This window comes from Xiphophorus couchianus, chromosome 13, assembly GCF_001444195.1.
Source record: "Xiphophorus couchianus chromosome 13, X_couchianus-1.0, whole genome shotgun sequence".
Classification (NCBI taxonomy): Eukaryota; Metazoa; Chordata; class Actinopteri; order Cyprinodontiformes; family Poeciliidae; genus Xiphophorus; species Xiphophorus couchianus.
Window position 1 is genome coordinate 2,697,318 of NC_040240.1, and position 23,513 is coordinate 2,720,830.

At 39.6% G+C, this 23,513-nt stretch overlaps 2 protein-coding genes and 1 long non-coding RNA gene across 5 annotated transcripts in view; 2 read left to right on the plus strand and 1 right to left on the minus strand.

The window, feature by feature from the left end:
- Positions 1 to 16,448, minus strand: part of akap6 (A kinase (PRKA) anchor protein 6) — a 176,975-nt gene extending 160,527 nt beyond the window's left edge. For all 3 annotated transcript variants that reach the window (XM_028035523.1, XM_028035522.1, XM_028035521.1), the window contains exons 1-2: positions 16,207 to 16,448; positions 3,745 to 4,017 (exon numbers count right to left, since the gene is read on the minus strand). In XM_028035523.1, coding sequence (XP_027891324.1) covers positions 3,745 to 3,962 — 218 coding nt within the window. In that variant the 5' untranslated portion in view covers positions 3,963 to 4,017; positions 16,207 to 16,448. The remainder of the gene's footprint in view (positions 1 to 3,744; positions 4,018 to 16,206) is intronic.
- LOC114155592 (uncharacterized) overlaps positions 1 to 23,513 on the plus strand; it is a 226,595-nt gene that overhangs the window by 199,023 nt on the left and 4,059 nt on the right. The window lies entirely within an intron of this gene.
- LOC114155584 (snRNA-activating protein complex subunit 1-like) lies at positions 18,456 to 23,208 on the plus strand. Its single transcript, XM_028035550.1, has 10 exons — positions 18,456 to 18,887; positions 19,128 to 19,278; positions 19,369 to 19,509; positions 19,590 to 19,694; positions 20,065 to 20,223; positions 20,977 to 21,030; positions 21,515 to 21,577; positions 21,862 to 22,000; positions 22,363 to 22,434; positions 22,520 to 23,208. The coding sequence occupies exons 1-10, from the start codon at positions 18,757 to 18,759 to the stop codon at positions 22,594 to 22,596; spliced, it is 1,092 nt and encodes a 363-aa protein (XP_027891351.1). The 5' UTR covers positions 18,456 to 18,756; the 3' UTR covers positions 22,597 to 23,208.

A 23,513-nucleotide genomic window follows, 5' to 3' on the forward strand; every position in this document is an offset into this window, starting at 1 on the left:
TTCCTGAATCCGAGGTTCGACTATCCGACGGACCCTCCTCTCCAGGACCCCTGAATAGACCTTGCCAGGGAGGCTTAAGAGTGTGACCCCTCTATAATTGGAGCACACCCTCCGGTCCCCCTTTTTGAACAGGGGGACCACCACCCCAGTCTGCCAATCCAGGGGAACTGCCCCCGATGTCACATTCTGTAAAAAATGACAAATTTTCACAGATAAGATGTGACATGTTCCTGTGAATTTCACATGTGTTTTGTTTTGTTTGTTTCTCTGTTGTTGCTTTTTTTTCTATATGCTCCAAAAACTTTGGAAAAATAAAGTCTAAAAAAAGAGAAGCTCCTGATCATGCTTCTTTTGGGTAACCACACTTAGCTTTTGTGGAGAATTTATCCATTCTCCATGCTAAGTTCTTGATGTGTGAGGTTAAAGAAGAGTCAGTGAGTTGAATTCATAAATTCCATTTATTAATATCAAAATACAGCTGGTCCCTTTCTCATGCTACCTTTAGCAGGACAGAATGGCATCAAACAAAAGTTGGTAATTCTCTTTGTTAGCCTCTATCTAAGCTACGCCCTAAAGAGGGCGTTCCCTAATGTGTCATATCCTTTAATCCTAGCTTTGAGGGCTAACATGTCATTTCCTTTAGCTTTGCAACTTGCTAAAAGAGATAGAAGAAAAAACAGAATTATTTATTCTCAACACTTTGTTCAAATATTTGTTCATAATATAGGGCACTAGAATGGCTGGAGTTAGGCCATTTGGACATATACCTATTCAGGCTAGAGATAGTCCAACTGGCCTGAGGATTTTATCTAGCAGGTGCTTTTGTTCAGTAAATAGGGCCATTACCTAGGCCAAGTACCCTGGTAATGGCCTCAACGCATCTCACAGTTGCACAATTGTTCCTTAGACTTCGACTTCGACTTAGACTGACTTTGTTGTCATTTTCAATGCACAGGGTGTATACAGAACGAAATTTCGTTGCATACGGCTCAGGATAATGTTTGAGGTTCCAATGTTGTGAGTAAAATAAAATACAGTATAAAATATGAATATAAATCTAAATATAAAATATAAAGTGCAGGACTGACAGTAAAATAGAAGTTATTTAGCTCTGTACATGTGCAAGGTATAAAGTGGAGACCAGTTTTTGAGTGCAGTCCAGTTAAGAGTTCAGCAGTCTGATGGCAAGTGGGAAAAAGCTGTTTCGGAACCAGGTGGACCTGCACCGGATGCTGCAGAACCTCTTTCCAGAGGGCAGCAGGGAGAACAGTCCATGGTGGGGGTGTGAGGGGTCACTGATGATGTTTCGGCCTCAGGACACGCATCCTGCATCGATGGTTGACCTGACACTTCGCCCTTTTGCCTGAGCTGGGTGTGGAAGGTTGTTGCCGAAGCAGTTTCTCCTTGTGTGCCTTCTTCTCACTCACATGAGAGTTACCGAACTCTTTTGCAAGCTCAACCAGGAAGTCCACCCGTCTCTCCTGCACCCCAATGCATGCCTGATAAAGCACATGTGCATTCAGTGCTGCCATGTCAATCATGTTTGCCAGGTTTGCTGACCAGCTGTCACATAGTGATGGAACCTTGGTCACCCCCCGCAAGATTATGACTGAAATAAATGCCATTAGTTCTTGTGAACTAAATAGGTGAAGCAGTCACCTATTTATCCTCCACAGCACAAAAGGCTGCATGCAAATTTGCATGTGCAAAGTCTCCCAGATTTCTTTTGCTTACACTTTTTGCATGATTTTTTTGAGGTGGATCAACACAATTAATACCCTCTTAGCTTTATTTCAAAGAGAAACATTACTCATTTCTTTTAGAAAAACCTTTGCATATTTTTTGAAACAGATTGTATGTTTTGCAAACTCTATGTACATTTGGCAAAATGACCTGGATAATGCAGCACAACATCATGGATCAGCTGCAAAAGGTCACATCTCTCCAAAAACACTTCATGTATGCTTCAAAACTAAACTGAAGAGCACTACCTACAGGAGATCTGATCTCCTGCAGGTATCATAGATACCCACCCCCAACATGGACTATTCACATTCCTACATTCTGGCCTGACGGTCAACGGCCACATTTACAATTGAAGAAGAATGCTAATTTGAGCCATCAGAGTCGTCAGGGTGGACTCAGGGCCTTTTGGCCCTGTTCAGCCATTCTAGGGAGAAATCGAAAACCCAGACATTCTAGTGATAGGGAACAAATCTGTCTTGAGGCATGGAACTTCATTTCTATGCTTCATGGAAATAAGGTTCATGCTTAGTGGAAATGAGGCATGAACAAGGCTCATTTAAATAACTACTGTACATTTACTGTTCTTTTAAAAAAAAAAAATCTTTAGAACTATGGGCCTTTATTAACAGCTACCACAGGAAATGGGCAAAGAGAGGAAGACATGCAGCGAAGGTCTCAAGGTTGGGAATCGAACCCAGGATGGCCTCTGTACATGGACATCCGCTCTACCACTACCCCATGATACACCCCAGTTCTTCATATTTCTTTAACAGAAGGGGAAAATTAGCACATTTTGTAATCAGCACATATGCAACATATGCTACCATTTAAAGAATTGTTCTGGAAGAGCTTTACTTGTTAAAGTGGCCACATTTCCTTTTAATGTGAAATAGCAGGAGGTGTGGCAATAGCTTCCCTAAACAAATAAACTGAACAATCTCTGAACAATCTGATTCAGTATCACCTTTCACAGTGCTAGAAGGAGGAGGCCTGTAAAGCTCCTTCAAGTCAATGTGATGTTTCACAACAAAGTCTTTCTGTAAGTTCTCTGTAGTTTGGTTCATAGATGCAGACAGCCAGTCTGTTGCAGTCTGCCAGGTCTCAGTCAGGAAGGGGCTCCTATAGTTAGATTCTTTTCATCTGTGAAAATGCTCCCTTTCACAGGTAAATGGAGCCAAAATAAGTATTCAATTTTAGTGCATATATAATGAGAAGAGGGAACTTATCTCTGCTTAGAAGTCCCCAAAAGTCATTGTCTCTTAATCTGGCTATCAGTTTCATGTAATTATGCAAATAATTTATCTCTTTGTCCTCAATAGTTTGCAATGAAAATGCATAATGAAGTTCTGCTGCTATGTGCTCTATTTCAATGTGCTGAAAGGGGTTTGAGAAAAATGTAGCAATGTCCTCCATGACATTTAAGTCATCAAAACATGAACTCAACTCCGCTGTCACTTCATCCAGATGTGTGCAGAAATCGTCCGGGTCCTCATCCTGCTCTTTGATTGTTGAGATCATTTTTTCAGGTTCAAAAAATGTTTTAGCTTCCCAGTGTTCAGATGTGTCTTCTAAACACAAAGTTTGTTTTGTATGTATTAACTGCACTTATGTTGGACCGATGTTTGTTTTTTTCCCCGGAGTTCAGTGTTGAGGACATTTAGCGTAGCAGTTTTAGCAGTTAAAAGCAGCGGACCAAGCAGCCATGCATCGTCTAAAAATTCTTTGTGCTCTTCATTCCCAGACTTTATCGCTGGAATAGAATCAGCACATCTCTGCAGCACTTTGAAACAACTCATCAGCATGAAGAAATAGGTTGCTATGGTCAAGTCAAGTCACCTAACTTTTTGATCCTCCATATAAAATAGAAGTCTAGTGATCACTGCAAAAACAACCATCACAAAACATCTTCAATGTTGCACCCTCATTGTCCAGGAGAGGGAAAAGGACCTACACTGCAAGTTTAAGCAGATATCATCATCATTGTGGGAGATTCCATACCTCTGGGAGAAGACTGGATCAGTAATAGACTCTTCACCGGTGAGGTTGGACTGGTTGCTCTTAGGGCCAAGGGAAGAGGCTCCATTCAGAGACTGATGAGCCATATCTGGACACACAGGGGCGTTGGCAGGGTGCAGGGAGGGCTCGACGTCTGTGATGAACATGAGCTTTGGGGATGGAGGCTCAGGACTCACAGGTGAGAGAGTTGCCACGCTCATGATGGTAGAGCAAGTAGGATTCCAAATGTTATTGGACTGGCTTCAGGGACAGGAACTGCAGAGAAACAAGAGACAAAGCCTAGAGGTAAATGAAAATGAAGACAACAAGTCAAGAAGAAAACCTGAACAGAAAAGAAAATATAAATGAAAAACATAACACAGGCCAAATCCAAGACAGAAGCTAATTTTCACTGTTATACAGATGATACTGTATTCATCCATAAATACTTAACTACATAAAAACCTGGATGTCTTGATTTTTTCTGCATTGAGATTCAGGCACAACAGAAGTTGTTGTGCCTGGAGCAGAATGTCTGAAAATTAACCTGTTTAGTAAACCACTTGATCTGATAATGGCATTAAATTAACCTTCAGTAATAAAGAACCTCGGTTTTATTTTTGATCTCTCTCTATAACAAAAATAAAGTCCATCTATGCCTCATTTTCTGTCCTAAAATTTTCTCCATAGCTTTGTTTTTGTTGCAAACATAAACTGCATGGCACTGCTCACACACACCCAGTGTGTGTCTGCTCATGACTGAATAATTTATCACATGGTGGAGGGGAAGCAGATAACTCCAAGCATTGATTCCATCATGCCTCTGTATTTTGCATAAAAAGCAGAGGAGAAGAAGGAAACAGAAAACCTGGCTCAGTCACATACTGGAGCATCCAGGCACCACTAGACGGCGCAAAGTGTGCGTCTGGAAAAACCTAGAGCAACAAAATACAATGTAAGGTTGCACACGTCTGAGGAACATAAATAAATAAAGTATAGTTGGAGCCTGCCAATAGCAATGCATAAGGAGAGCAGTACTGACTTGCGAAGCAAGTCAGTACTGCCTCCATGCATTGCATGGCAGGCACCTATTATTCTACACCCAATAGAATGTCTCTTTATTATATATTACTTCTTCCGTTACCGTTAATGCGGCTCATACCGCTGCGTGCCCACCCACAAAAGTGGTATCAAAACGTGCGGCTTATTCCCGGCATTGGAGCTATTATTTGAGCATTTGAGCTTTTGAGCATTATATAACTGATTTAATCCATTGAGTGTTATACATGGGATTTGTCTGGCCCTTTGAAATGAAGTTTAACAAAAATTTCAAAATAAAAGCCTTGAATATTTTTACATCACATAACTGCTCTTTCGAGCATTATATAACTGATTCAACACAATGACTGTTAGACATGGGATTCGTTGGGCCCTTTGAAATGAAGCTTAACAAAAATTTCAAAATAAAAGCCTTGTCCATTTTTACATCATGTAATTAGTCTTTTTGGCTTTATGTGACTTTTTTATCCAAAGCACTGTTACACAATGGAATACTGTGGGCATTTAATATGAAGCTTACTGCAAATTTCAAAATAAAAGCCTCAATATGCCCCCCAGGTTAGTGCACCGCCGCAGGCGGTGCAATAATATTATTCTGCATTATCTTTTTCTCTGAGGTTAGGGAACTGCCTTGCACAGCAAGGCAGTTCATTAGCATTAGCATTTTAGCTTAAATAAACTATTAGCTATTTATTTGACTTATTAGCCATGTTTAGTATACTGAATAGAGTAAGTCCATTATAGAGAACATCCTAGTGATGTCCCACATGCTAGTGACAGCAATCACGCTAACATTAGCATTTTTGCTAATTTTAGCTGATACACTCACTTTATCATACTGAATGGTGCAAGTACATGTTAGTAAACATTCTTGTGATTCTCCTCATATGATTGCAGCTTTCTTTAGCATTGATGCTAATTGCTAGCATCAGAACGCTGGGTCCAAACCGACGGGCACACTTTGGCAGGCCCCGGTTAAATTTCTTCAGGAATTTTCTAGTTATATATTACTTCTTCCGTTACCGTTAATGCGGCTCGTACCGCTGCGTGCCCACCCACAAAAGTGGTATCAAAACGTGCGGCTTATTCCAGGCATTGGAGCTATTATTTTTATAAGGAATCGGACTTACGATGGCGACGTAAAAAGCAAAAAACGAGCCAAATTTCCAACTGCCGAAACGCAGAGCATAACTGACACCAACTGCCGCTTTTTTAGAGTGAGAAATGAAGAGAATGTTTGACCCCACATTAATTTTGAAATCGCCCTCACACCCACAGATATCGCCCGATTGGTATCAAACTTGGTCATGACATTGATACGCATGCCTGCTCCGGTAAAATGTTTTCGAAATTTCTCTAGGGCTTACGGTTTTCTGTCAAGGTGCTTCAGAGCGAAATCATGCGCCAGGATAACTGACGCTCTCCCAGATTCACTTCCATGTATTTCTGAAAAATTTCTGAGCTCTGCATGCACCATTTTTGTCTCATCACTGCAATTACTGTGAGTGAGCTACAAATATGACTTGCAGTACTATGGGAGACGACAAATAGCCGTCTCATATGCTTCAAACGCTTTTCGAATATGTATTACGGTTCCTGAACGGCAAGGAGTTGTTCAGGCTGCTTTTTCCATATAAACCAATGGGGTGTCTCACAAAGATAGAAATCTTTTTCCACCTCTCTGTGTCACACACACATGACAGTTAGCAAAGGATGGATAACCATAGCAATGGAACACAGGAGGGGATTGGCTGCTGGTTAGGACTACAAATACGCATCACTGTAGTTCTAATCAATACTCAGCTAAAACAGAGGGCTGAGCTGCCATTTAGAACTATTGGCTGTTTTGGCCAGTAAATAACGGATTTAACCCAAACACTGTTAGACATTTTAATTAGTGTGGTCATTTAATATGAAGCTTATGTATTTTTTCAAAATAAAAGCCTCAATATCCCCCTCAGATTAATGCACCGCCATAGGCGGTGCAATAATGTTAGCATGCATTATATTTTTCTCCCAGGTTAGGGAACTGCCTTGCGCAGCAAGGCAGTTCATTAGCATTAGCCTTTTATCTTAAATAAGCTATTAGCTATTTTCTTACTTATTAGCCATGTTTAATATACTGAGTGCAGTAAGTCAATTACAGACAACATGATAACATGCCCTTCTAATGTCAGAACTACAACATGGTGGAACTGTCAGTTACTACAGAGGAGGACTGAGCTGGCCTTTAGAACTACTTGTGTTTTGGGCTTTTTATAACTGATTTTATCCAACCATTGTTACACATGGATTTAGTGTGGCAATTTAAAATTAAGCTCACTGAAAATTTTAAAATAAAAGCCTTGAAAATTTTTACATCAGATATTTGCTCCTTTGAGCTTTATATAACTGATTTCACCAAATGACTATTAGACATGGGATTAGTTTGGCCCTTTGAAATGAAGCTTAACAAAAATTTCAAAATAAAAGCCTTGAGAAGTTTTACATCATGTAATTAGTCTTTTGAGCATTATATCACTGATTTAATCCATTGAGTGTTATACATGGGATTTGTCTGGCCCTTTGAAATGAAGCTTAACAAAAATTTCAAAATAAAAGCCTTGAATATTTTTACATCATGTAATTAGTCTTTTTGGCTTTATGTGACTTTTTTATCCAAAGCACTGTTACACAATGGAATACTGTGGGCATTTAATATGAAACTTACTGCAAATTTCAAAATAAAAGCCTCAATATGCCCCCCAGGTTAGTGCACCGCCGCAGGCGGTGCAATAATATTATTCTGCATTATCTTTTTCTCTGAGGTTAGGGAACTGCCTTGCACAGCAAGGCAGTTCATTAGCATTAGCATTTTAGCTTAAATAAACTATTAGCTATTTATTTGACTTATTAGCCATGTTTAGTATACTGAATAGAGTAAGTCCATTATAGAGAACATCCTAGTGATGTCCCACATGCTAGTGACAGCAATCACGCTAACATTAGCATTTTTGCTAATTTTAGCTGATACACTCACTTTATCATACTGAATGGTGCAAGTACATGTTAGTAAACATTCTTGTGATTCTCCTCATATGATTGCAGCTTTCTTTAGCATTGATGCTAATTGCTAGCATCAGAACGCTGGGTCCAAACCAACGGGCACACTTTGGCAGGCCCCGGTTAAATTTCTTCAGGAATTTTCTAGTATCTTTATAGATTTATTTTTCTTCCATCACCGTTAATGCGGCTCGTACCGCTGCGTGTACCCCCACAAAAGTGGTATCAAAACGTGCGGCTCGATGCCGAGAAGGGAGCTATTATTTTTATAAGGAATTGGACTTACGATGGCGACGTAAAAAGCGAAAAACGAGCCAAATTTCCAACTGCTGAAACGCAGAGCATAACTGACACCAACTGCCGCTTTTTTAGAGTGAGAAATGAAGAGAATTTTTGAGCCCAAAATAATTTTGAAATCGCCGTCACGCCCACAAATATCGCACGATTGGTATCAAACTCGGTCCTGACATTGATACGCCAGTCTGCTCCGGTAAAATGTTTTCGAAATTTCTCTAGGGCTTACGGTTTTCTGTCACGGTGCTTCAGAGCAAAGTCATGCGACAGGATTTTCTGTCGCTCTCTCAGGCTCTCTCCCATGTATTTTCATATATTTTTCTCAAAAATTTCAGATCTGGGCACACCATTTCTTTCTCTTATCACTGTTAATACTGTGAGTGACGTAGAGATATGAATTGCGGGACTATCGGAGACGACAAACAGCCCTCTCATACGCTTCAAACGCTTTTCGAATATGTATTACGGTTCCCGAACGGGAAGGAGTTGTTTCCAATGCTTTTTTTAGTTCAAACTGGCTGGCTCAAACAGAGAATTGTTTCCACCTGCATGTCTCACTCACAGCTGACAGTTGGCAGAGAGAATTATTTACCATAGCAACGGAACTCAGGAGGCTATTGGCTGCTGGTTAGGACTACAAATACGCATCACTGTAGTTCTAACTATAGTGGAAGACCAGGAGGACTGAACTGGCCTTTACAACTACTTGCTGCTATGGGCTGTATTTAACTGATTTAACTCAGTCACCGTTACACATGGGATTAGTTTGGAATATTAAAATGAAGCATACTGAAAATTTCAAAATAAAAGCCTTGAATATTTTTACATCATGTTATTGCTCTTTTTGGCTTTATGTGACTTTTTTATCCAAAGCACTGATACACATGGGATTAGTTTGGCCTTTTGAAATGAAGCATAAAGAAAATTTCAAAATAAAAGCCTTGAATATTTTTACATCAACTACTTGTGTTTTGAGCATTATATAACTGATTTAACCCAATGACTATTACACATGGGATTAGTGTGGACCTTTGAAATTAAGCTTAACAAAAATTTCAAAATAAAAGCCTCAACATGCCCCTGAGGTTAGTGCACCGCCGCAGGCGGTGCAATAATATTATTCTGCATTATCTGTTTCTCTGAGGTTAGGGAACTGCCTTGCGCAGCATGGCAGTTCATCAGCATTAGCATTTTAGCTTTAATAAGCTATTAGCTATTTATTTTACTTTTTAGCCATTTTCAGTATACAGAATGGAGTAAGTCCATTATAGAAAACATCCTAGTGATGTCCCACATGCCAGTGACAGCAATGATGCTAACATTAGCATTTTTGCTAATTTTAGCTGATACACTTACTTTATCATACTGAACGGTGCAAGTACATGTTAGTCAACATTCTTGTCATTGTCCTCATATGATTGCAGCTTTCTTTAGCATTGATGCTAATTTCTAGCATCATAACGCTGGGTCCAAACCCACGGGCACACTTTGGCAGGCCCCGGTTAAATTTCTTCAGGAATTTTCTAGTTCTTCAAGTATTTCACTCAGTCCATAACTTCCTTGCCACCACAATTTGTTACATTTCAAAGCAGATAGGACATTTTTTTGCATTATACAATGACAGGAAGAGTGGTTCACATTTTTGCTCAATATGCAGATCACTTCAGTAAAATAAATGATCATTTGTACATTAGCATTTACTTTACATATTTACAGCAACTAAAAATGAGCTTGAGAGAGATGCAATAAATTATTAACATGTCATGATTCCAGCCCTTCAGCTCTCCCTTGGCTGTGTTGATTGCTCATTGCCATCACCTGCACTGAGCTGGTCCCTACTTAAACAGCTGCTCCTCACAAGCTCAGTGCGAGATTGTCTGTTGCCACTGTCACAGCTTTCAAGCCTTGTCTCATGTTTCAAAGCGTTTTCTGGTTTCTGATCCTGCCTGTTTTTGACAACAGATTTTTGCCTAATCCTTTTGCTGTTGAAAGTCCTGTTTCTGACCCTGCCTCCTGCCTTCTGGATTCTGGATTTTCACTGCCTGAGACCCTGGACCATTTCACGACTCAGCCTCTGGTTGGTGGATTTTGCCCCTGTCGTCTGTTTGTCCCCTGAGACCCTCACAGATCTCCCCTTGTCCATTCACCCTCCCCTCCCCCGGCTGGACTCCTGACCCCTGTGGATTCCTCGTCCCTGACCCACTAGTGTGACCACATCCTTCTACACCATTTACTTTAGTAATAAAACTTTTTGGTTAACCATCCTCTTGTTGTGGCTGTGTTTTGGGTTCTGGCTGATTCTGCTTTTACCATTACATAACAGGTCTGTGAACTATTTGTGACACAGCAGACACTCTAGGGATCAGGAAGCAACTAAGATCCATCCTTGTGTGAAAGAAAAGACATTCAAGCTTTTTATGAACAACCTTCACTGCACCACCTTGATCAAATGTGCCTTCAGATTATGTACTCACATTTGGAACAGTGCATAATAATTGATACATAATCTGTTATTACAGACACATTATCTGTTATGCATCTAAAATAATAACAAATGTGATTAATTAAAAGTGAGAAGTTTAACTTTACACACAATTATTACGCAAGTTGTAGCTTTGACAATTTATTTGAAGTTTAATCATTGAACAACTACAGCGCTCTCAGTCAATCCAAGATGTTAGGAATATCTCAAACCTGATGTTAGTCTTTCTTTTAAGAAAGTAAAAGTAAGATTGTGGCTTTTTTAGGACTATCTATGTGTGCATGATTAATGGGCAAGTATTAGTGTGCAGAATTAATATACAATTGAATTAAAATTTAGTTTAATATTTAGTTGAACTCCAATTTTATACAAAGTACTTCAGCAAACAAAATAAAAACACAAGACACTTAAAGCAAAACCAGATTTATGAAGATAAATTTCCATGTGGCTTTTTTTAAAAGTCACCCTGCTCACCCGACCTCAGAGAGTTCCAGAGTCTTGGAGCCACAGAAGCTTGCAGGTGTAAGGATGCAAGAGTCCACTGATATAAACTGATGTCTGCTCATGCAGAGCTCTTAAAGTCAAAATGAAGATGTTGAAGGGTTTTGGAAATTAGACCAGGAGCCAACTTTTACATATTCACTAGATTTCAGCTGTACAAAACAAAATCTCAATAAAAATGAATAATTTTATAACGAGATGGCTTACTGGCCTGTTTATGTTCCACAAACAGGCAGGAAGAACAATCTGTGTGGAAAATCCATTATTGACCAGATGGAATGAGATCGACCAGCACACACCACCTCTGGCAACTCTGGCAAGCAGGTCTGGGTGCTGGCTCCAAGCCAAGCTGTTCATGTACAATATAGTCTTTGTCAAGTTTGTTTAAAACTTAATACTTATGTTTTAATAATTATGGTAACTACTGGCATAAATTGAGCATTGAAGAAATTTGTTTTTTCTAACCCAAACGTTTTGCATTGGTCTATTTTATTTCTATTGTAATAGCTTCAGTTGTAATTTTTAGAACTGTGGCATTTCTGTTATAGTTTTGTCTCATGATTAATCAAAAGAATCTGAATTTGGAGATGAACATCAACAGCGAAAAACAAAATGACTTAAAAATCTACTAGATTTTATACATGAATAAATTACATTTATAAAATGTATGGTACATTTGACTAAATGTTGTATTCAGTAAATACCTTGCTTATTCAATATCTACATGCTCCCATCACCTGAGGTTAAAACAAGTAATAAGATTACCAACCATAACTACACAGATGATATACAGCTCTACATTATGATCCCCCATTGACTCTGAACTCATCAACAATCTGAACAGATGCTTAGAACAAATCAATGTGTGGATGTGTCATAACTTTCTCCAGCTGAGCAGAAACAAAACTGACCTAAAGAGGAATGATTTATAGTCAGCACACAGCTTCAGTTATTACAACTATACTGTGTGCACAATTATTAGGCAAGTTTGAGTTTTGACCATATCATCATATCCATATTTTCCAACTCCAAACATATCAACAAACTGATATGCTTGTTGAGGATAAACATATCAGCTAATGTGTATTTTTTTAATGAGGGAAGGAGGGGCCTATGGAAATAAACACTCTGTATTAAGGTGTAGATAATTATTAGGCAGCTTCTTTTCCTCAGATAAAATGGGCCAAGAAAGAGATTTAAGTGACTCTGAAAGTCCAAAATTGTAAAAAGTCTTCCAGAGGGATGCAGCACTTTTGAAATTGTTAAAACATTGGGCCGTGATCCCAGAAACATCAAACATTTTGCTGCAAATAGTCAACAAAACATGTGTTGAGAAAAAAATGACGCAAATTAACTGTCAAAGATTTGAGAACAATCAAACATGAAGCTACCAGGAACCCATTATCTTCCAGTGCTGTCATTCCAGGACTACGACCTACCTGCAGTGCTAAGTAGAAGATGTTCAGAGACATGACCAAGGTAAGGAAGGCTGAAACCCGACCTCCACTGAACAAGATAGAGCACTTGATGAGATGAGAGTGACTCCTGATTCAGAAGTATTGATGTTAACAACAAACAGCTTCTGAGGGTAGGGCTAAATAAGGATGGGGGTCTCAGAGAAACATCTCTTTAATTTGAGGAAGGCCACTTCAGCCTCAGCAGTCCAGGAAAACGGGATCTTGGTGGAGGTGAGAGTAGTTGGGGGAGAAGCCTCGCTGAGAGCGTGAGACTGTGGTAGAATTTGGCTAATCCCTGAAATTTCTGCAATTGTTTGCAGGTGTGATGAGTAGGCCAGATGGGGCGTTACAGAGTCCAAAAGGCATGACAAGATATTCTAAAAGTAGTCTTCCAGTCATGGAAGCCGTGTGGTGAAAGTGCTGGAGAGCCAGCTATGGGAGTTTGTCCAGAATCAATTGAATAGGGGAGGAAAGAGGAAGTCAGAACGTGACTGGGGAAATCCAGAGATAAGTAAAGGTAACCTGAGCAAGGAGACAATGAGGAGAACAGCACAAAAGCAGAATTAGGAGGCACATGATACAGGCAGGGAGCTCAGATATTTACCACTGCGGGTGCCAGCTTAGGTATCGAAGTGCTGGCGTTAAATCCATACGCAGAGGGGGTGGAAATGAGCCGCAGGTGTGACGGAAACACCTGTAGCAGGTCAGGATTGCTGCTATCTGGCGCCCTCATGAGGAGGGGCACACAAACTGCAACAAAGGATTAACAGAACACGCAGACTATCCCAGATTCTAACATTTGATTTTAACATGATTACTGAAATATATTTAGTATATTAGATTTTAGTATATTTAGATTTTAGCGCAATTCATATTATTTTTGTTGCATGCCACGTATGCACTTTAAATGAAATGTAAAACTGGGCATAGTAATTTAAAAAATTTAGAAGATGTGCATATTTGTGCATTAAAAAATAGCTAGAAGATATTCAATATTGAAATGTACAAATATTAGTGGGCATGTGCAATCATCAAAATATTCTTTAAGTGTGGCAAAGAACTCCTTCCAAAACAGCAACATCTGGCTAGTTGGTATTTGTTAGGAAAATGTGATTAGTACTGTCCATTTTTATATAAATCAGGGGTGCTCAAGTCCAGTCCTCAAGAGCCACGGTCCTGCAACTTTTAAATGCATCCTTATTCCAACAGACTGGGATCGAAAGGCTGAATTCCCTCACCAGCGGTCATTCAGCTCTGAACAGGCCTGGTAGTGAGCCATTCATTTTATTTAGGTGTGTTGGAGCAGGGATGCATCTGAGTTCCAGGATAGTAGCTCTTGACAACTGATATAAATAAACCCAAGGACTTAGCACAACAGAATTTTATAAAAAACATCTTGATGCTTGAAGCATCCAGTTTGATGGATCCTGTTGGCGTCTTTGACAGAAACAATCAGCTGGTCTGGTGATTCTCATCAAACCAGCCTCACAGAGGCTTTCAGACATCTACACATCCCTGATAAAATCAGCTGATGTGAAAAGATCAGATCATAATTACAGACTTTTTCCAAGAATAATGTGATGTTAAGTGTAGGCAAATTAACTGTGAAAAGAAAACAAATAACTATTCTGGAATGAAAATGGGAAATTTAAAAAGCTGCTATAATAAAATTTGCATTTCCTTTAACCTTTAAAATCTGAACTATCTTTCCATTCAATTACAGCATTCAGTCTGCCTTTGGCAAAGGAGTCTTCTCACACTACAATCTTAACTTTAGAATATTAGCCTTCTCTGCTTTGCAGAAGTTCATCAAATCTCTCAGATTGTGAGGATGTCTCTTGTCCAAAGACCTAACAGCCGTTCAGCCGTTGGTAGATTTAGTTATGGGCTCCAGCTATGCCATTCCATAACTTTGATGTTCTTCACAAAGTCATTTTTTGTAGATCTGAAAGTCACTTGAACTCAGTAAATTTTTTAATGTTTGCAACCTTTTAGCAGATAGCTGAAGGTGTTTTCCTTTTGGCTTGTTTTGGTCAAACAGAGCTTTTGGAACCAGTGATAAACATGCACTTCTCCTGACTGACATACAGTATGTTTGTACAACATTCTGTTGATCTGTTAAAACCGCTCTACAAGCTATAACCTTGCCTCAAGGATGCACAAGAGCAAAATCCTACTAAGACAGTTAAATTCTTTTCACTGTAACTGACAGCTGGTGTGAACTTAACAAGGCTGGACTCTGAAATGAATCCCACAGGCACCTCAGCAAAATGATACTTCAAGACTGTGCATACTTATTAAACCAATCTAGTGCAGGTTTTTATTTAGTAACTTTGTATTAAGTTCTGGAATGATGTATCATGACGTTATCTTCACAAAAACCTAGCATTTTAATAGAGATGTGTGGCCTGTTAAGAGCCAGAGAATGAACCCAGTGTGAAAGCAGACCTATAGTAGTCCTTCAGTAAACTAACATGTTTTCTTGCTTTAACAAAATCTGACAGTTATATTACAATGATTCATGTGAAGCTTAGGATTTTAGGGCACTCAAACAACAATTCTGATTACTACACTGCCGGATAGAACATTTAATACAATAAAAAAAAGATCAAATTATGGAAATTGTCCCAGGTATTGAAGCAAAGACTTAGATTCTGTCCAGACTCAGCATTCTCATAGAGTTTACCATTTATGGTCGGAACCCATAGAGGCCTAATAATGCATAAGTACAAGTTTAGTCTTTAGTAGACATTGATGAGATTTATTTGCAATGTTCTCAGGTGAGAAACACAATACTGAAGTTAGCACTTGATTCAAAACTTTAAATTCTACTTTTAAAAAAGGAAATAAAGATTTGCCAACTTCAGTTCCAAAGGACAACAGAACTCACCTGCTACCCTTTTTGTGCTAAAAATGTAACCAAAATGTAGAACAAAAATGTTAAAAATGGTTAACATGCACATTCAACCACTTTGCCTGGTGTAATTAGAAACAAAACTTCTTGACACAACAAACATTGAGCTGTTTTACTTCCATCTGTCAAGCACCCTATCTCCAGTGCCCTCTATCGAACTTGATTACTCATATTTCCCTTGACTACTGGCTTCTAGATCATACTATTAGTTATGCTGTGACACTCCCAGTAGTTTAGAAAGATCAATAGAGGAACAGTCAAAGTATCCCATCAGACCTGCCTGCAGTAAAACAGTATTTAAAAACAACTGAGCAGCATCCAGCTGGAATCAGGTCTGTGCAGACACAACATCAAATGAAATCATAGAAGAGTCAGCTTCTGCTCCATCACAAGCAGCCCATAATAATAAACAGCACAATTTATACATTTCTAACCTCATCGGTTGTAAGGGAGCAGATGAATAATATGGAAGGTGTTGGCCTCTCTCAGTATGCTGCAGGCGGAGGAATATTAGCAGAAGAAGCAGGCCTCCTTAACAAAAGCTCAGCCAGATCCAGGGAGTCACCTCCCTCTGCTGCTGCCCCCCCCCAAGCCCTCTCCTGATTATGTTTCAGTATCATACAGCTCAATAAAGCAGCATTCTGGTCAGGATTACAGACACACAGACATGCATTTCAGGCATGGGGAGGGGAACGGAGCAAGTCAGAAGTACGTACCACATTGCTACTCTTGCTCTCCTTCATTCCATCTTCCTGCCTTCTTGTTCTCTGTTAAATGGTAGAGGAGTCGCCAACCGGGGAGGTGCCTCTGATGAACTGACAGTCCAACTGCAGAGAAGGCAAGATCAGGTTAAGAGAAGATGGGCTAATGCTAACCAGCCAGGAGCTTAGCATGGGATGGTGAGATGGGAGGGAGGAGGATGATGCGGCACCTTTCAGTATGGAAACAGAGACTGAGAGAGAAAAAGGGAGAGAGGTGGTGGTGGGGGGGAGGGGGGCTCTCTGTTACCTTAGAGATCGAGATGATGTGATGGAGGAGGTGGAGCTGAGCTCTGATTGGCTGGCAGGGTGTGGTGGTCCCTTTCCTGAGAAAGGAGGAGGAAGATGACAAAGCAAAGGCAGGGATGTGACAAGCAGCTGCTGCCCGATTCCCTAACAGAGAAAGAGCAAAAAGGGCCAATGATGCCCCCAACTGGCTGCTCTTAGAAGTGCAAACACTTAAAGAATGTGTTCGATGCATCATAGCAGCTGTTCATAACCTTTCTGCTAAAGAGGAGTTTTTCCTCTCCACTGCATCTCTCTGATGACCCGAGAATCCTGGAGAATGGTTAGGCAGCAAATAAAGATGAACATATAATCCAAACTGAAGAGTTTCTCAAAACTCTTCAGTTTGTACTTATGTAGCTGAGACATAAGTACATGTGTGTACACGCGTGTCCCATGTGTGTAAATACACGTCTGTACAATATGTATTCACACACATTGTACAGGCAAATTTTTGTTTTTTAAAACAATAAAAATATTGTTTTTAAGCTTACAACGATATATAAGCAATACATTCTTGAACTGGGACATTCAAGAATATCGTACATTTCTTCAAACTGTTCATTTTACAATTTTTCTGCTGAAATTTATTAAAAGTAGTTTTATCTAAAGTGTCACACTTTGCTCTACTTATATTCAAACATGCTGTTTAGACATATTTTTGTTTCAAGACACAAAAACTTTTGTTTTTAAGCCTACAGAGGCTTGCAAACAGTAAACTTATTCAAGATATTCAAGGAGAACATAGGTTTCTGCAAAACTCCCTCAGAACTAAAGCTACTTTTTCCAACTTTGCTCTATTTACATTCAAAGATGCCATACAGACATGGTTGTGTCTAGAGGATAAGGAAAATGTGCAGTTTACTCTGATTAGTGCTATTCCTCCATGGCTATATCCCAAAGTAAATGTATAGACATGAAAAATGAAAAATTATTAGAATCTAAATGAAGTAGGTGTAAAAATGTATATGTACTTAAGAAACTCATATTTCAATTACTTTAGAATATATTAAGATGGTTCTAAGAGCACAAAGAGAAGTGCGGAAAGCGTAATATTTATTCCAGAGTTTAAAATACATTTCCAAACTGTTTGTTTTTACAGCTGAGATGGTGGCAGTCATAATAAGCTCACAGTAAGTAGAGGAGGTTCGACCAGACAGGGTGGTGATGTACACAGGTTCCAAAGCAGTAATAGAAAGTACTCATGGAAAAGGAAATACAGGAAAGATATAGTATTAGAAATTCGGCACAGTTTATTTAGGTTACACAGGGGTGGCACTGATATTTTTTCTGTTGGTACCAGCACACAAAGGAGGAAAAGGCCATGAAAAGCCAGAAAAATGAGCTAAAAGGGCTTTAGAGGCAGCAACAACAACTACAACTCCTTTTGGGAAAGGGGACGGAAAATCAGTAATTAAGAGTAAAGAAATAGAAATATGGCAAAAAAAAGTTAGAACAAAGGTAAGAAAGGAATGTATTTATACAAAATAAAAAAGTCAGTGTTAGTTAAAAATATTAGTGATAGAAACAGAAGGGAAGAAATGATAATGATTAGATTAAGGGAAGGCCATACCTGTTTAAAGGACATTTTATGCCTAATTTACAAGGCGAAAATTATAAATGTGAAGAATGTGGAGAGAAAGAAAATGTAGAACATGCACTGATGAATTATAAAATATATGAATCTGAAAGGAAGAGACTGAGAAAAATAGTAAGAACGATAAGACAGATATCCAGTCTTAAAAGAATATTGGGAACTGAATGAAACAGAGAGGATATGTAGATTAAAGAAAGCATTATTTATTTATCTTCATAATACAAAATTAAAAAATAGAATTGAATGGATGTGAGGTAGTGTTGTACAGTAGGTGGCGGTATGCAGCTTGAAGTTGTTTACGATGCACCATAATAGACAAGAAGAAGAAGAAGAAGAAGAAGAAGAAGAAGAAAGGGAAAACAAGAAGATCCGGTAGCTGCAATCATTGCAATACATAATAGAAAAGAAGAAGAAGAATATTTGCAACCGGCGATTCTCATCGGAAAGGTTTCTGATCGGTTCTAGACTTGTGGTGAGAACCGAGGAGTCCGTGGTTGAGTCCAGCTGGGTGTCACTGGTCCAGTCGGCCACCACTTCTCAATAGATTTCTATGAAACGTTGACGGACTAACTTTTTGCTCGTTATTATCGGCTCTTGCTGCTCCTGGTTGTTGAATCCAGTGTGAGATGGAGTCCTACCGGAAACCTGTGAAATCAGACTGTGAGGCGTTGCTCAGCCGCTTCCAACAAACACAGTCGGTCAGATTTGAGGTTTTCTCCAACATTTGGAAGGAGATGAAGTTCGTTCATATCTTCAGGTACAGAAAACACTTTAATGTTAATGTTAGGACCGTTTGCATCGAAGTGGCTGTCCCCAAAACTTAACAAGCATTTAGTGAAATTTTCTAGAAGTTGTCACATTCTGTTATTAATGTAGTTAAGTTGATAAAACTTAATGTTTTGAGGAAGTTGCTTTCCAAGCTTTCTGCTCCTTTCCTAGCTTTCAGGGACCTTACGGTCAGTATTTGTTTATTTGGTTTTTTTTGTCCATATGACAGACAGAGCCACAACAAGCGAGCCTTCTGCCGTCTGGTCCTGGACGTAGCTTACTGCTACTTCATGCCCCCGTTTAGCTTCCAGATCCGTGTGGGTGGTCTGTACCTGCTGTACAGCTTCTACCACTGCCAGACCACCTCACCTCCAGAACAGGTCGGGACTACAGTACACATCCCCTCTGTTTAAACCGCAGTCTACTCATTTTTTCATCATGTTGCCCTGTTGGTTCGTCTCTGGCTGCAGATCCGTGTGGCCCTGAAGGACTGGGAGGATGTGAGAAACTTTGAGAAGGAATCATTGGATGCTCAACACCTCGACGTTGCCTACATCTTACAACAGCTTATGACTTGCAAAGCTTTCCTCTTCACTGCAATGCCCACTCTGGTGAGCAGTCTGACACAAACCTTCATTGACGAGGTAAAAGGTTTCTTTTACGCCCAACTCTCCTCTTTGTCTCCATTCAGCTTCATTACAGCAGAAAGAGGACTGAGGAGAAGCCAGAGCTGTGTGATGAGTTCATGGAACGACCATGTCGCCCTCAGGAACTGATAAATACTCAGCTGAGTGAGGTGAGTTCAGAGTAACCAATCACCAGTTAAGGACCTGCCTGCCCCACCTGGCTCGGTTGCAGTAGAGTGTGAGTGTGTGCTTGGTCAGTGGATTCATGATGGGATTCAGAACAGGGTTGTTCCACCCCTCAGTCCGGTTTTTGGGCTTTTCCATTTTGACAAAGATGGCGTCCTTCACCCTTCTTCTTCTTGCTTAAAAAACACAGTTCCCAAGTGTAAGTTACTGCCCAGCCAGGATTCTGGACAGGGGTTGAAACATCTTGAGGAAACTCTAAGCTAACACCTGGTTGCCTTGGAAATAGGCCTGCTGTGCTTTGCCTCGCCTCCAAAGATCAATTTTGCTTAAATGGTTTTGATTTGACTCTTGCAGGAAATGTCAAATATCCATGAGCTGTACAAAAATACGAAGGCGTCCATCAGCTCCCAGATGTCCACAGCAGCTGCTGCGTCTGTCAGCCTGATCCGTGGTGGAATCGTGTTGGAGCTCTGCAGCGCTGTGATGGAATTCTACAACTGGCAGCAGAACAGGGTGAGCTTTCCACATTTAATCACTTTTAACCCCTATTAGCACTTATTATACCCAAATCTTATTGAAATCATTAAACATTTCATTGACTAATATGTTAGTAAAGCTTTAGGATAAAGCCAGTGTATTGTTTAATAGGAAATGGCTTTCTTCTTGCACTGTTTCTCATTTCAGCATACATTGTAATTTGTTTGTTTTTGTATGAATATGTATCTGATGCATTCAGTCTTCTGTTTTATTATATCTGCAGCATGAGGTTCCTTTCATGGTTGCTCTTAATATTATGATGGATAAAGAACCTACTAATGTATTTAAATATAGACATAATACTAATGGCAGGTATAGCAAGTTTTTAAGTTATTTTTCATTGAATATTGTTCAATGATGAGATTAAGAATACATGCCTTTTTTTTATCTTCCACAAATATCAACATCTCATTGATAGATCTTAACCTTTCTTTATTTTAAAACCTACAAATAAAATTAAAATGGCAGTTCTTTTTTTAAAAAAATGATGGGCATGACTGACAGCACTAAGACCCTCCTCCTGACTCTGATTGGTTGTTTCTAGTTAGCACTAGGAGGAGGCAGAGGAATCCCAGAATGAAAGTGAATTGTATGGTGCATGTCTCCTAACATTGATCTGCGGTTGTCCAACATAACTTCACCCTCCATTGATAGGTGCTTTAAAGAGAACTGCCAGCAGCTGAACAAGACTGTTTTTTCTCAAATGGTTGTTGCCTTTTGTCTTGAAAGGACACAGTCGATGAAGCCCAGCCCAGCCAGGAAAGGATTTCATCTCAGCAGGAGGTATGTTTTTAAAATGGGTTATTATTCACTCTTCTAAAGTTTGAAGAATGAGTTTAATATTCATGTTAGATGCTGTTAAAGGAGCCCTGAGGAGGAGACGTCAAGTGTTTTTGTTCTTTACTAAAATTAACAGTTAATTAGTAGAGTTGCACCGATAAATCAGCTCCAGGTTCCTTAATTTTGGGAAATCGGTGATCAGCCGATACTTACATGTGAAGCTGATCTTATCCCCTGATCTTATCTGTGTCAGCAAAGGTCTAAAGATCTGCCACAGTGCTCTTCTGCTCTGCAGCAAGAGGTTTGACTGACTGACCGGCCCACCAGGTCATGTCTGCGTGTTTGTAGTTAAGAGCAGTCACCCTGCCAACTCAGCAACTTCCTATATTTAGTAACATTGTAGGCAAAACATATTGGAATTGGCCAAAATCAGAATGAGCAGGTCAGGCTTTTTAACCGGCAGTAACTTGTTGTTTTGTGTCCTCAGTGTTCCAACAGAGCCACGCTCCTGGCAGCCATCAAATCTAAGGCTTATGAAGAACCATCAGAGGTGTGTACTGTTTGGTATGCTTACACTGACTAATGTTTCAATAAATGATTTTTTAATGTATAAAGTTTTTCTAGCTTTTGCTGAAACTTAACAGCAACTCAACTTTTTATTGATGTTTTCTTCTATACTGTCTGTAATGTATTTTTCTGTCACAGTTTATTATATAAAATGCAACATATTTACTGAGTCTAGTTTTTAGTATCTATTCATCTTCTGTAGCCTTTTTTAATTAGAAGTAGTTAAAGACAAAGAAGAAGAATCAGAAAATGTGATGCTATTTTCAGGCTGTAAAGTCACGGCGCCATCGTCAGGTAGAGATCGATTTACCTGCTGAGGAAGACAAATCCTTCCTGAAGCTACGCCATTCCAGAGTGACAAAGCCATCTCTCAAAAACAGAACTAAAGAGCAGATCCACATGTCAGGTAAATCTGTCAACTTTCAAAATAAAATGAAGGTTAAATATTAAACAGAACTCTTTGTCCAAGTTGAGCAGAAAAACTTTGAATCTAAAGCTTCTGTCAACAACCACCATGAACTCCTTTACCTTTATTAACTTTAGTATTTTTTGCATGAATGTTATGAATTATGTCTTAGTAAAAGTTGAAGAGGTGAAACATGTTTCGCTAATGCACAGTGTCGTTCAGGACATTCAGGGTCACATAGCCTAAAAACACAACGATGGTCCAGATCTGACCTCTGAACCCATCATAGCTGCTTACACATCTAGTGAAGGTTTTTTACCTCACATTGGACTGAACTAATCCTCTCTGACTGCGTTTCCCAGGTGACCTGGGAAGAGAAGCTGCAAGGACCACCCTGATAAACCATCTGGTTACCCTGGAGCCCGCTTTACAAGGTCAACACCATCATGTGTTTTAAATCTGCTGTCGACTCCATCTGTCTTAGTTCTTCCCTCTTACTTTCCTTTTTTGTCGTTTCAGAAAAAATCAAAAGTGAAAGAAGATTCAAGTCTTTGAATGAACATCTGGAGTCACAAACAAAATCAACATCTCACTGATGTTTTTATCTGGTTTTAAAAGTTTGACTGTTCAAAAGGAGAACATTTCTTCCATGTTAACTGGCTGGAGGCCTGCAACAGTGGTTCAAAGTTGGGCCTAAGGCACCATGTTGTAGATGTGGCCCCTGTTCAAGGCCGAACTCAGATGACCCAACAGAACTGCTGTGCTGAGTTGGAACAGGAACAGTCCCATAAGGACCGGAGTACCAGACACACATCAGGTTCAGAATACAGGATTGGCTGTTTGGGATATATGAGCTTTGATTGGATGGAGAATTTGAAAGAACCAATCAGAATTGTTCGATACAGGAAGTTTCCCTATGGAGATGGAGTCTCTCCTTTTCCTCATGGCTGACTGTTGGACATAACTCTGCTGCTGCTCTGAAAAAACAAGCCTTTTGACTTTTGTAAGGGCTGTCAGCTTAATATGTTTGTAATATTTCTGTCCCTCGACTCTAATGAAGAGATAAAGAGAACCAGAAAGCTGCTGTGTCACAGATACTGGGAGTTATTCAGCCACCCAAACATTTATCTGTACACCTTAAAAAATTAGAGCTCACCTGACTCAGCTCATCTGAGTGTCGGTGACAAAGTAAAGAGTGTTTTTGTTAACTTTGGCCTTGGTGCTTTTGAACTTTGCGATGAGTTCACACAAGCCGAGTAAGTGATATGGTGTAGCTTGGTGCTCGTATTGTTGCGCGCGGTTCAGTGAATCCAGTTTATTTGTATTAATGACAGTAACAAGGCAGTTCAAAGTGCTTTACATTACAAAGACAGCATACAGGTAACAATTGACAAACCAGTGATAAACATTACATTTTGATGAGTGCCATCTTCAAAATGATGAATACACAAATATGTTGGTCAACGTTTCATTATTATGGCTCAAATGCAACTCTAACCAGGTAGGTTTTTAG